The sequence below is a fragment of the Panulirus ornatus genome, chromosome 4 (genome assembly GCF_036320965.1).
Source record: "Panulirus ornatus isolate Po-2019 chromosome 4, ASM3632096v1, whole genome shotgun sequence".
In the NCBI taxonomy this organism is placed as follows: domain Eukaryota; kingdom Metazoa; phylum Arthropoda; class Malacostraca; order Decapoda; family Palinuridae; genus Panulirus; species Panulirus ornatus.
Window position 1 is genome coordinate 73,864,672 of NC_092227.1, and position 14,340 is coordinate 73,879,011.

General features: G+C 47.3%; 2 protein-coding genes across 3 annotated transcripts in view; one reads left to right on the forward strand and one right to left on the reverse strand.

Annotated features, from left to right (window-relative positions):
• Caf1-105 (chromatin assembly factor 1, p105 subunit) overlaps positions 1–14,340 on the forward strand; it is a 305,893-nt gene that overhangs the window by 158,583 nt on the left and 132,970 nt on the right. The window lies entirely within an intron of this gene.
• The window catches only part of LOC139767419 (LIM homeobox transcription factor 1-alpha-like), a 105,794-nt gene that overhangs the window by 60,310 nt on the left and 31,144 nt on the right, over positions 1–14,340 (reverse strand). For both annotated transcript variants that reach the window (XM_071696791.1, XM_071696781.1), the window contains exon 2: positions 1,893–2,088. In XM_071696791.1, the coding sequence (XP_071552892.1) occupies positions 1,893–2,088 (196 nt within the window). The remainder of the gene's footprint in view (positions 1–1,892; positions 2,089–14,340) is intronic.

The following is a 14,340-nucleotide window of genomic DNA, read 5'->3' on the forward strand; positions in this document are numbered from 1 at the left end:
AGAGGCCTTGGCTGGGAGGAGGGAGGGAGGGAGGACGCTGGTGGGGTCACGTCATGCAGTAAGTGATCCCGGGAAGAAACGTATAAAAGGCCAATTAAAATAAGCATCGATATGCTCCCTCCCTCCCTCCCTCCCTTGTGTATCCTTTACCCTCCTCCTCCTCCCCTCCCTCGCTCGGTTTCCTCCCCACCCCGTGTGTTACCCCCTCCGTCCTCTTATCAGTCCCCTTATCTCCCTTATCGAGACCCTGAGAGAATCGATAGCTAGTCTGTGTTTACACTTCCGTCAGGTTCCTGTTCCTGGCCGCTCCTGAGCCGACGACCCAGCACGGAGCGTCCCCTCCTGTCTCGCCTGCCTCCTCCCACTGCTGGGTTGGCGGCACTGATGTCTACCTTCCCCTGTGTTAGTGGCCCTCATATCTACCTTCCCCTGTGTTAGTGGCCCTCATATCTACCTTCCCCTGTGTTAGTGGCCCTCATATCTACCTTCCCCTGCGTTAGTGGCCCTCATATCTACCTACCCCTGTGTTAGTGGCCCTCATATCTACCTTCCCCTGTGTTAGTGGCCCTCATATCTAGTAGCCTTCCCCTGTGTTGGCGGCCCCCATATCTACCTTCCCCTGTGTTGGCGGCCCCCATATGTACCTTCCCCTGTGTTAGTGGCCCTCATATCTAGTAGCCTTCCCCTGTGTTGGCGGCCCCCATATCTACCTTCCCCTGTGTTGGCGGCCCCCATATGTACCTTCCCCTGTGTTGGCGGCCCTTATATCTACCTTCCCCTGTGTTGGCGGCCCTTATATCTACCTTCCCCTTTGTTGGCAGCCCTTTTATCTACGTTCCCATGTGTTGGAGGCCCTCATATCTACCTTTCCCTGTGTTGGCGGCCCTTTTATCTAACTTCCCCTGTGTTGGAGGCCCTCATATCTACCTTCCTCTGTGTTGGCGGCCCTCATATCTACCTTCCTCTGTGTTGGCGGCTTTCATATCTACCTTTTCCCGTGTTGGCGGCCCTCATATCCACCTTCTCCTGTGTCAGCGGCCCTCATATCTACCTTCCTCTGTGTTGGCGTCCCTGACAACTCGCCCAACAGTTCCCCCTCCCTGACCTACAGATATTACTTCAGGTTCCGACCTTGTGGTCTGGTCTGGCTGACTACGTGACCCCGCCGTTAGCAGTCATGAGCAAGTCCCTGCCTGGCTTGGTGACTGTGTGGCCGCTGGTGGCCCAGGGTTGGCTCGCCACTTGTGGGCGTTACATCCCGTAACGTTAGCTAACCACCTTGTACTGCTGGGAACTCGCCTTACCTTATGGGTCGATTGTGATATACCTGTTGATACATCAGGTTTTTACTCTCTCTCTCTCTCTCTCTCTCTCTCTCTCTCTCTCTCTCTCTCTCTCTCTCTCTCTCTCTCTCTCTCTCTCTCTCTCTCTCTCTCTCTCTCCGTAGCTGTATTATGGAAACAGATTTGCTCTTAAGCGCCAGGTACAGTTGCTGTCTGTCTGTTACGATAAGAGATGTCTTCCCCAGTACTAATCAAGGGATCCGTGACCGCCTGTTACCACCACCCTGGACGCGTCACGTCTCATTTGTCACACGGAGAGAGGCAGGCGTGACGACCTCTTGCTGGTAACGTGAACCACACAACTGGATTCTATCATGAGCGCCTGTCGTGTTCCTCCCTCCACCATCACCACTTCGTCCCTCACACACTCCTCCATACAGGTGTTCTCCTCCTGACACCCCCTGACACCAGCGCCCCTTCCTGCCTTACCCTGACACCAGCGCCCCTTCCTGCCTTACCCTGACACCAGCGCCCTTCCTGCCTTACCCTGACACCCCACACCCCGTTTCCCCACCCTCCTATCGGATACCCGTGCCCTCGGGACCTCACCTGTCATAGTCCAACTTGCAGTAGATCTTGTTGTCCCTGGCGAAGCAGGAGTGTTGGAGCTGGACGCGACACACGCAGCACACGAGGCAGTCCTCGTGCCACGACGTGTCTATGACCCTCATGATGAACCTGTCCTGGATGGTGCGACCGCACCCCTCGCACACCTCCACGCCCACGCCCACAGGCTTCATCACCTCTGTCGTCGCCAGCCGGACACAGTGAGCGCGCCAGGGGAAGAAAACATACTAGGTTAATGCTGGCTACCTACACTGCTGGCGCACGGCCGGCTCATACTTGAAGTTGTATGGGTGTGCTTGGTGCAATAGCATGAGTCACCACCCATACTGTTGCTCCAGTGTGTGGTGAGGGTGTGCTTGGTGCAGTAGTATGGGTGGTGAGGGTGTGCTTGGTGCGGTAGTATGGGTGGTGAGGGTGTGCTTGGTGCAGTAGTATGGGTGGTGAGGGTGTGCTTGATGCAGTAGTATGGGTGGTGAGGGTGTGCTTGATGCAGTAGTATGGGTGGTGAGGGTATGCTTGATGCAGTAGTATGGGTGGTGAGGGTATGCTTGATGCAGTACTATGGCTATGACTGTGTGTTTTGATAATGTACTAAGGTTATTGTTTTTGGTGCTTTAGTAAAGTAGATGCCAGTCTCCCTGGTGTTGTAGTGAAGATGATGACATTCTCCCTGGTGTTGTAGTGAAGATGATGACAGTCTCCCTGGTGTTGTAGTAGGGGGTGTTCATAACAGATCTCCGGTGTAGTGGTAAGGGAGACGAGAGCATGTTTGCTGCCTCATTTAGGATGATAATCATGATGTTGATGTTGCAGTAGGATGATGATGATGGTTTACTTGCTGCAGAGCTCTGTATGCGTGTGGTATGTGTCGTGTTTTAATAAGCGTCAAGATATCAATTGTATTAATGTGCAGTATAGTATGGCTGATCCCAACATGGACATATACGAAGACATAATGTAGGTGGTAATAAGGCATTACTAGTAGACAGACGCCATGATTAGGAAAATAGAACAAAAGAAGGACGTCCAGCGAGGTTCACAACCGTCATCAATGATACCAGGTATAGCAAACCGACCACTGAGCCCCGCAGGGCGTGGTCGTCCTAGATACCTTACATAGGGACAGAATCTGTTCTGTCAGGGTTCTCCTTCGTCAGGTCAACGTTGTGACCTGAGAAAACTTTTTGTATATATCCTTTCTATATTCTGTATTGGATCTGACAACAGTACTGTCGTAATGATGTATTCTGAAAATGTTTGCAGGCAGATAGATGCATTAGACGAATGTTATAACTGGTATCTACTTACCTCGGTTAAACATTAAGAACATATATTATTCCTCGCCCGGTATGTAATTGCAGGGAACACTTTATTTAAAAGTGTTAGAGAAAACGAAGTAGGCGGTGGTGCCTTGTTGTTAGTTAAAGCTAATATTAATGCTCTTTTGAAAATATTGCAACTGTTCATAATGTCGACTCCATTTTTTATGAAAATTAAAAGTTAAACCGAGCAAGAGATAACAGATTAGTTCACAGTTCCGGGATTATACACCAGAGGTAGACGAAAGATATGACCAGTAAACAGTAAAAGATTTTTAATGTGCACCACTCGATTATAGTGGGGGATTTGAACATACCATTATCGAAGTGTGGTGAATCCCTCTCCAGTAACTCTGGGTGTGACATCCACCTGAATTCACCTGACATTGCTCCAGTATAATATGTTGGGAAACAAACTTGTGGAACGAATATTCTAGATGTACTTCTTGTTACTAACTCGGATCTCTCCATCAATGCTGCAAGTAGAGGAAAGTTTCGTACAGATGTTCTGACAAATGACTTTTCATCTCGCTTTGAACACTGCTCGTAACGTCGGTAATGTTTAGCCTTGCAGAATTTGAATGATCGTCTCATCGTCCTTGATGGACACAGTGGTACGACTTCGATGATGAACACACTGAGGTGGCTTAGGAAAGGTTCAGTCACACACCCAAGGCAGTAGGGGAAGAAATGTGTCAGTTCCCGTACACCAAGGTTAACCGGTGGAACAGTGTTACCAAAGCATTGTCTGTCCTCCAAGGAAATAACACACAAAATACTTAGCGTTGAAAGTACGTCTTCATGCGCCAGATCCACTACAGGTTGAGGAAAACATTCTACAACATCCAGACGTATATACGTTCTATATAAGCCAGCATTGTATACAGTGAGTGAGATAACACAGGTCTTGATAAGTTTTATCCTAGAAAAATTAAAGATGTCAAAAAATGAGATAGTTAAGCCCTTGACTGCTCTGTAAAGTAGGTCACATGCAAGGAAGGGGATAAGGTCCACACGACCGGATGTGTGTCAGTACAACAAACATGTGCAAAACAGATGATGAATCCACGTTCGGGTAATTATTGCCCAATTAGCTTGACGTGGGTAGTCGGGCAAGGTTATGGACACCATAAAGACAAGATCGTCAACCCTTTCAGAGGATCGACACCTGTTTAACGATTCGCATCGTGGGTTTCCGATAGAATCGTGAGTGAGTGACGCACCTGCATGATGTCTTTTATGATACGTATCATCGCCATGATTGATGAACGTAAGGTGGTTGTTGTTATTTATTAAGAGTTTCAGAACAGGGCATTCATCATAGATTACTGGCCAAAGTTAATTCATGTGGTAGGAATCGGGGTCGTGAAACGGGTTGTGTGTGTGTGTGTGTGTGTGTGTGTGTGCTCAGAGTAAGTCTGGGGCGGGGGGACGCATGAGGGATTTCAGGGTTATATACATCTATGATCTTGTTTGCTCCGTGAAATAGAAATTCGTCCAGTGTTTCAAGTGAGGTGAGAGTCGTGTGTATCAATCATTATATCAGCTTTCCTGTATGAGGTGACGCGTGCCTTCAATTTCGTACTTCCCCGTCATTGCCTAGTTTTACAAACCGTCAGTAAAAACGAAACAAGGTAGAGGAAGGTTGACGCCACATGCAGGTAGAGGAAGGTTAACGCCACATGCAGGTAGAGGAAGGTTAACGCCACATGCAGGTAGAGGAAGGTTAACGCCACATGCAGGTAGAGGAAGGTTAACGCCACACGCAGGTAGAGGAAGGTTGACGCCACATGCAGGTAGAGGAAGGTTAACGCCACATGCAGGTAGAGGAAGGTTAACGCCACATGCAGGTAGAGGAAGGTTAACGCCACACGCAGGTAGAGGAAGGTTGACGCCACATGCAGGTAGAGGAAGGTTGACGCCACATGCAGGTAGAGGAAGGTTAACGCCACACGCAGGTAGAGGAAGGTTAACGCCACATGCAGGTAGAGGAAGGTTAACGCCACATGCAGGTAGAGGAAGGTTGACGCTTCGTAGAGGTAGGCTGACGACACATGGAGGTAAAGGAAAGTTGACTCCATGTAAAGGTAGAGGAAGTAATCTCTGATGACCCCGGAAGTCTAGTCTAGCAGTACGTGGAAGCAATAAAAGTTAACTTATCTCTGAGCTTCCCAGGTCAGGGTTTATTCAGATTCAAATGTAAGAATTCAATCCGTCTACGATGCATTGGTGAGTTCCCGCCTCGATTATTGTGTCCAGTTTTGGCCACTGTGCCTCAAAAAAAAATATAGAGAGAAGTGGGAGTCGACAGGTGATCTGATACAAGTATTCAGAATCGTCGAAAGGCTTCAACAGGCTCGATATAAGCAGCTATTCAAGGACAGGTCCGTCTGATTTCAATCACTAATGGGTAAAAGTCGTAGGCAAATATTCTGCTTCGAATAAAGCAAAATACGTCTTTTTCGGGGATGTTGGGATATGATATCATTCACCAGCAACCGTTGCTTGAAACAAGACCATAGATACGTTTAGAAAAAGATTGGCCTAATACTTCTCTTTACGTCAACGACTGACCAATTGTACCTCTGTAGATATAAAGATTACAGTGTGTGTGTGTGTGTGTGTGTGTGTGTGTGTGTGTTTCTTCAGACACAAAGCTCTGTGTTTCTTATCTCGTCCGCTATCACAAACAGCGTCGAAAGGACCTTATGAGCTGTTACTGTCTGCATTCCTTTGTATGTTTTCTGACATGCACCGTATCTCTCTTGGCTGTGATCGCCCGTGATTGATGGCTGACATTTACTTTTCTGTTCTGAGTAGAGCCACCAACATCTGTGCTCAGTTATCCAGTAGCGCGGGTGAAAGTCTTGCCGTCTCATGATTAATCTCTCAACTTCTCTGATCTATTTACGAGTTTCCACCCCCTCAAGTGACACAGGTCATGGTACGCCTGACAGGAGGACCTCACGTTCCCCTTACTACGACCGCCGGCAGCAGCCAGACCTTGGCCCAGCTTATGTGCCCGGGTGGGCAAGTGCTCGAACTCCCAGCAGGCACCTGACACAGACAGACGAAGGAGATATATGTAGGGGCCTCAAGAGGGATGAGCGTACGGCAGCCACTCCAGTTTATCTCCATCGATCCTCTTAAAGGTGACTACAGGAAGCTGGGAGGTCCTGCGATGGTGGCTTCTGCCCTCCACACCACCACCATAATGCTGCTGTTTCCCTCACCCTGGTGCACAAGATGTGGTGTGTTGAGGGCAACAATAACCACACCCTCACCCTGGTGCACAACATGTGGTGTGTTGAGGGCAACAATAACCACACCCTCACCCTGGTGCACAAGATGTGTTGTGTTGAGGGCAACAATAACCACACCCTCACCCTGGTGCACAAGATGTGGTGTGTTGAGGGCAACAATAACCACACCCTCACCCTGGTGCACAAGATGTGGTGTGTTGAGGAGGGCAACAATAACCACACCCTCACCCTGGTGCACCGATATAGTGTAGTACATACTTATGTCTCATGTGTACAAAAGGATCTTTAACAAGATTCTAAATTAAGTGCGACAGTCAACCAAAGAGAGAGATTGGAACTTTAGTCGTCGTTTTTCAGGTAGGAAAAAAAAGTGCCATCATTCAGATTATGCAAATACTGCAGCAGTCTGCTTGTGACTGGAACTTCCTGACTGACGGGGCTATGCAACAATGCGCCTACCACCACCACCACCACCACCCCGCTTTGCGAACCTTCCTGCGTCTCCTCCACCATCTTGACGGGAGTTCATCCCTCGTAATGAGACCGTTCAGTAAACAAAGTGTAACGTTTATACGGGGATAAATGACTCCCTTTCCACCTACACTTGTCTACAGAAGGGAGGTAGTCTTACGTGATGACACTGTGGCGGGTCATGCCCAAGTCCCTCCAACGTTATCGAGTCTGGGTTCAGATGACCCATACATAGGTGATCCGGATAGTCACGGCCGAAAATAATGGCTGAACAACATCTTCCGATGTGTTGCATCCGTAGACGACAGACGTAACATATATATATATATATATATATATATATATATATATATATATATATATATATATATATATATATATATATATATATATATATAAAGTGGAAACGTCAAATCGTCGCTCAGGACCCACTGACTAGCTGGTCGTCGCCTTGAGCAGGGCCCAAGTTCCAGGTGACCGAAGATAAAGCTAAGAATATTTATCTTGATTGTTGACTCGAGGAACGAGGCTTTGTAGGTTGGAGAGACTAGGAGGGAGTGTGGTGGTGGTGGAGGGTTGTTGGAGACTGCGGTGAGTGGGAGAGGACGCTGGGGAAGAAAGGAGGGTAATAGATCGTAAGGCTGGGCTTAACCCAGATGCTCCACTGTCACACGAGGAAGAGACAGGCACCTCATACGAGGTTGTACCTTGCATTGCCAGGAAACTGCACGATACATATGCTTACCGCCAGACGTATACAATCCCACAGTCTTGTAACGTTACAAGCAGGTAGCCTCACGATCCCGCAGGCTACAGACACAGGTAGATCACTGACACCGGTTGTAACTGTTAGGGCGGATAGCCGCAAGGGTGGGTCACAAAAGGAGCAGGATAACCCCAGCGGGAAGTAACATAAGGAATGGATAGGCTCTACGGTTATCCCCGAGGGAACTGGTAGCACGTGAAGCGGGTAGCCTCGGAACACGTAATGCCCAGATCAGAGTGAGGGAGGAGCTGGGAGCAGTGTGGACGTGGACCGCTCCACAGTAGTAATCTGTCCAAGATAAAGTGGTCAGTGAAACTGTTACCCTCACGAGCCCCCAAAGGTAAATAGCCGGGGGGCCAGTTAGGGCTACTGCTTGAGAAGCCAGCAAGTCCCACTCGAGGAGGAGCTATTGAGCCTGAGAGCGAGCTTATCAGTGTCAACAGGAGAGCGGTAGTACCTCTCCACACAGTCCCTCGATAACAGATAAGACGGAGATAACGGTACAGGCTTTGCTGGGCCGCCTCCGCCTTGCCACCCACATAACTGTAATTTCTGATTAACTGACCTCGTCTCACTGCCAGATGACCTCGTATTTTGTCTCCTCCCACAGCGTCACAGACGGCGCGGCTAGCAAGACACCACACGACCAGTAGCTTCCAACGTGAGGTAAACTGAGGGACACAGGCAAGAGCGTCGGTAGCTGTCAGCAGAGTGTGTTCCATGCTGATAAGACGTCAAAATCAATGTAGGGAACTGTCGTCACCACTGTCCGCCGGTGTCTGCTTCACTGTCTGATACACACTGTCGCATCGCCAGCTGGGTCACACTTGACCAAAGGAACGATACTGTTGACCCGTCTCTTCCTCAGCTGCCGCTTACACCGACCGCTTTTCGGGGCGAGTCGCACCCGGCCAGGCGCTGAGACAGTGGGCTGCCGTGATTTAGGACTCCCGCCCACGATCAAGTGGATGGCACCTCGTAATCTAGAGAGGAATGTGCATGGCTCAGTGATACTGTCCCTCCTCCTCCGCGGACAAGTTTCTCCTCCTCCTCCTCATTACCACCACAGTAGTACATAACTGTGTCGGCCTCACGCATTATTGACCCATGTACGGTAGCGTGACGCCCCGGGTGTGTGGGACAGTGTCCAGCGTGTGTATGGGTGAGGTGGTGTGGCAGCAGCACCACTGCTTGCCTGGCTCCACGAGACTCCACAACACAGGCAGGGATGGGTCGTGGTGTGTCCCTCCCGCCGGTCGATGGTGATCCCAGGATGATTCAAACTTCATTAGGTCAATCTATTTTTTTCCCCGCACACTTTCCCGCCTGGTCCCGCATGGTGGACCAAAACTCAATGTATCTTGTGCCATTTCCTCCAGTGTTTCTCTCCCCAGGATGATATCCCACGTCGTTATACACATTATTATTCATTCCCATCAATATGCCTCATAAGGTATATTTGTCATGTTCGTACAGCCGGAGGGAAAAGTGCCCATTCGGAACTTTTCAACTTTGTACACAAGGTGGGACGGCTCTTCGGTTTTCACTTTCCATAAAGCTGAAAAGGAAATGACTTTTTTTGTCCGCGGAAAAGAAAAAAAAAATATAGTCCGTGTTGAAACTTGGAGAGATTTCAGTCATAACTGTTTTGACGTATATACTTGGCTTTTAATTATGCTTAATGCGTGGCACAAACTGTTCACAGTTAATGAGACATGAGGTACGTGTGTGACTGGTATCACTGTTGTGAGCATCATAGCCGTCGAACTAACTGATGTAAAAAGTGTGAGGCTTGGAGCAGGGACTACATCCAGCAGGGGCCCGGCGCACAGGCAACACCTGCAGTGTGTGGATGCTGAGGACTTCGCGAGTGACACCTACTGTCACTGTACGAGGAAGATGTTGGTATTAACCAACATCATAACAACACTGGGGAAACATCCTTGTGGCTAAGATACCCAGCCAATGTTGACTTGTTTGTCGTTTTCTGTTACTGTAAATAATATGATCATGGAATGATGTCAGGCAGCGAAGGGGAACACGTATGTCAGTCATGTTGGCTGGTAATGGATTGTGTTTTTCTTTTGTTTTTCAGTTACCATTCGAAGTAGTCGAGCTTGACTTGAGTACTGAAAGACAGAGGATTTCACCTGAACCCCTGGCGGGTAACCTGATCCCGAGGCGACGACAGTACGACCCTTGAGCACGAAAGTACGACCTTTCAATACGAAAGTACGACCATTGAGCACGACAGTACAACCCTTGAGCACGAAAGTACGACCCTTGAGCACGACCTTACAACCTTTGAGCACGAAACTACGACCTTTGAGCACGAAACTACGACCTTTGAGCACGAAACTACGACCTTCGAGCACGACAGTACGACCCTTGGGTATGATGAAGTGACTTTTTAAACTGGTCCCAGACACCAGTAAGGGTCGTTACCATCATGCACCAGGAGTGCGAGCTACCGATCAACGCACCAGACGAGGTTGGTCCCCCTGCCACACCCCAGCACAGGGCGGAGGTGCAGCCTCCGATAGATCCATAATAACCGACATCCCTGGCCTGGTGGCCACACATCTACTGTATGCTGGGAAAGACTGTTCGTTGTTGTGTTACCCGATGGTACATTGGTCACTCTGAAATACGTAAAACATAAGCTGGTTTGCTGGTCATTCGGGGAGACAATGGATCGTCTTCCTACTGCACTAAAATGCAAGTACCACAATTAGTAAGAATAATCTAAGTTTTTTGGATATATATATATATATATATATATATATATATATATATATATATATATATATATATATATATATATATGTGTGTACGTGTAGGAAGAGAGGAAAGTGATTGGTTCTCAGTGAATGTAGGTTTGCGGCAGGGGTGTGTGATGTCTCCATGGTTGTTTAATTTGTTTATGGATGGGGTTGTTAGGGAGGTAAATGCAAGAGTTTTGGAAAGAGGGGCAAGTATGAAGTCTGTTGGGGATGAGAGAGCTTGGGAAGTGAGTCAGTTGTTGTTCGCTGATGATACAGCGCTGGTGGCGGATTCATGTGAGAAACTGCAGAAGCTGGTGACGGAGTTTGGTAAAGTGTGTGGAAGAAGAAAGTTAAGAGTAAATGTCAATAAGAGCAAGGTTATTAGGTACAGTAGGGTTGAGGGTCAAGTCAATTGGGAGGTGAGTTTGAATGGTGAGAGGCTGGAGGAAGTGAAGTGTTTTAGATATCTGGGAGTGGATCTGTCAGCGGATGGAACCATGGAAGCGGAAGTGGATCATAGGGTGGGGGAGGGGGCGAAAATTTTGGGAGCCTTGAAAAATGTGTGGAAGTCGAGAACATTATCCCGGAAAGCAAAAATGGGTATGTTTGAAGGAATAGTAGTTCCAACAATGTTGTATGGTTGCGAGGCGTGGGCTATGGATAGAGTTGTGCGTAGGAGGATGGATGTGCTGGAAATGAGATGTTTGAGGACAATGTGTGGTGTGAGGTGGTTTGATCGAGTAAGTAACGTAAGGGTAAGAGAGATGTGTGGAAATAAAAAGAGCGTGGTTGAGAGAGCAGAAGAGGGTGTTTTGAAGTGGTTTGGGCACATGGAGAGAATGAGTGAGGAAAGATTGACCAAGAGGATATATGTGTCGGAGGTGGAGGGAACGAGGAGAAGAGGGAGACCAAATTGGAGGTGGAAAGATGGAGTGAAAAGGATTTTGTGTGATCGGGGCCTGAACATGCAGGAGGGTGAAAGGAGGGCAAGGAATAGAGTGAATTGGAGCGATGTGGTATACAGGGGTTGACGTGCTGTCAGTGGATTGAATCAAGGCATGTGAAGCGTCTGGGGTAAACCATGGAAAGCTGTGTAGGTATGTATATTTGCGTGTGTGGACGTGTGTATGTACATGTGTATGGGGGGGGTTGGGCCATTTCTTTCGTCTGTTTCCTTGCGCTACCTCGCAGACGCGGGAGACAGCGACAAAGTATAAAAAAAAAAAAAAAAAAAAAAAAATATATATATATATATATATATAATATGATAATTCTGAGACAAACATTTGGTGCTGAGTATGGAGAAACCCCAGTATGTGTGTGTGTGTGTGTGTACAGGAGATCCGTGTCCCGGTTAATGTTGTCTGATGATCCTGGTGTCCTCGCGTGACATATTTTAATCGTGATATTACATTTTGATCACGATGCCATTTCATAATAGATTTTCTGTAGCTGTACCGTATTAATCATGTGCTGGTCTTAATTAAAGCAGCCGGGCCTGCTCTGTGTTACGCGGGATTCGCCTTGATATACTGGCTTGTCGTTTTTAGGTCGTGTGGTGACTATGTGTGTGATCTGTTGTGGCCGAATTCTGTTGACGGATCTGTTGGATCTTCGTGTCCTCATCTCGTATGACCAGTACGAGACATTCTTTCTTAGTAAAACGTCTAATGCATTTTTCTTTTTTTTTAACCACTGGACATTCTATCTAGGAAAACGTTTAAGTTGAATGATGAAATTGGTTTAGGTTATAAAGATTGATCAATGTCGGTGAAACAGGATGCTCTCCCCAAACTTTGTCAATATCTTAACGTTTCGGTTAATGTATGACAGAAATAAAAAGGAAAAAGAAATATTCTAATTTGGATAATTTTAGACAACTCAAATTTAAATAAAAAAAAGAAAATGGTTATCAAAACTGACGTGCTGGGTCCCGCTTGTGATCCCCTCGAATACGTTACCACCACACCGGAAGTTTTCGTTGGAAAGTATTCCCAAGTGTGACTTACACTCTTGGCTCACACTTCCCAGAGAGCGCGGGGCGGCGGCTCCTCCTCACCGATACTTTACTGAAAGACTTTCCTGTTCCGAGGTCACAGAAAGTGTTACAAGAACAGCCAGCGCGAGAGAGAGAGAGAGAGAGAGAGAGAGAGAGAGAGAGAGAGAGAGAGAGAGAGAGAGAGAGAGAGAGAGAGAAATCAGGAGGGAGGCTTCTGTTAGTGAGAAGAGGTTAGAAGGTCTGACCTTCACAAACTAGTCTCGGTTTCTTCTTCTCCTGATCTTCATCTGATGATCTGAGAGGCTCCATATTGGCGTACGTCAACACTTTGCTCTATACGTGCCGCAGATCGATTTCACACGCACACACACACACACACACACACACACACACACACACACACACACACACGGTGACTCCATCCAGGATATTCAGTCGCAGAACGTGAACACAGGACGTTGTCCAAGTTGAAAATTAAGTTTGATGTTACGATCGGCATTGCGAAGTAAACCACACGACTCTCCCCCCTTCCCCTCACCCTCCATGTTGTATAGGCGTCTGGACGAAGGTTAATCGTGTTGTGCAACAGAGAGGTTGTCCACCTGACCGTTGTCATAGTCTTTCGTGTTGGTTCGTTACAGAAGATGAATCTGACACCTAGGGGGACGTGGCCCTCGCCTGAACACACACGACTGGCTTCGAAGATAAGATTTTAGAGGATTTATGGACGAGAAGAGCAGTCGTTGAGCGGATGTCCTCGTACTCACGCATGTCCACACACTCGAAAAATGATGATAGAAAGAAAAAAAATTATCTTCCAGGATGGTTCCGATGAATTTCCAAATCAACACGACTCGTCTCGGTAGTGTTGGTAGAGCGTGGGTGCAACATTTTGGTAGTTCCACTTCATATATACTTCCATCGAAATATGTAAAGAATATAACATTTCTTAATAACAGATGACAGAAAACATATCGTTCGCAATAGATGTATTGCTTTATCACGATAGCAAGGATACCAACATGAAGCCAGACCGATGTATTACAGTATCACGAAAGCAGGGATACCAACATGAAGCCAGACCGATGAGCATTTCTCAAAATCCTTCGTCCATGATGTTGTATTGTTTCACACAAGAAGTGGTAAGATACTTTTTTTTCTACCGTGTGTACCTGACTGCATTACTGCGTGATGTATGCAACACCATTACTCTCCCTTGGTAATTAGTGGGTCAACACGACCGTTCGTGCAGGATGCAGTGTGTCCGTGGTGGGTGTGGCTGAGGGCACCGTCCCAGCCTCCCTCATACTAGGGCATGAGGATATGAGTGTGGCAATCATCTCGTACATAGGCTTTCTAGCGCTACGCTGGAGACGTACCATGTGTGGTATACAGTGTCTCATGAACACCTCCTACTTCATTAACTCACTTTTTAAGAATATTATCATTATCATTATTTTTATTATTCATTTATTGATTTATCTATTTATTATACTTAATCGCCGTCTCCCGCGTTAGCGAGGTAGCGCAAGGAAACAGACGAGGAATGGCCCAACCCACCCATATGCACATGTATATACAGAAACGCCCACACACGCATATATACATACATATACAATTCAACGTATACATACATATACATATATACACATGTACATATTCATATTTGCTGCCTTCATCCATTCTCGTCGCCACCCCGCCATACCACTACTATTGATATTATCATCATTATTATTATCATTATTATCATTATCATTAGAGAATACGTAAGCCTTCGACTCATACAGGCTGATAACCACCACCTGAGGTTAGGTTATTAATTGCATGTGGATGCTTACATGGTGGCG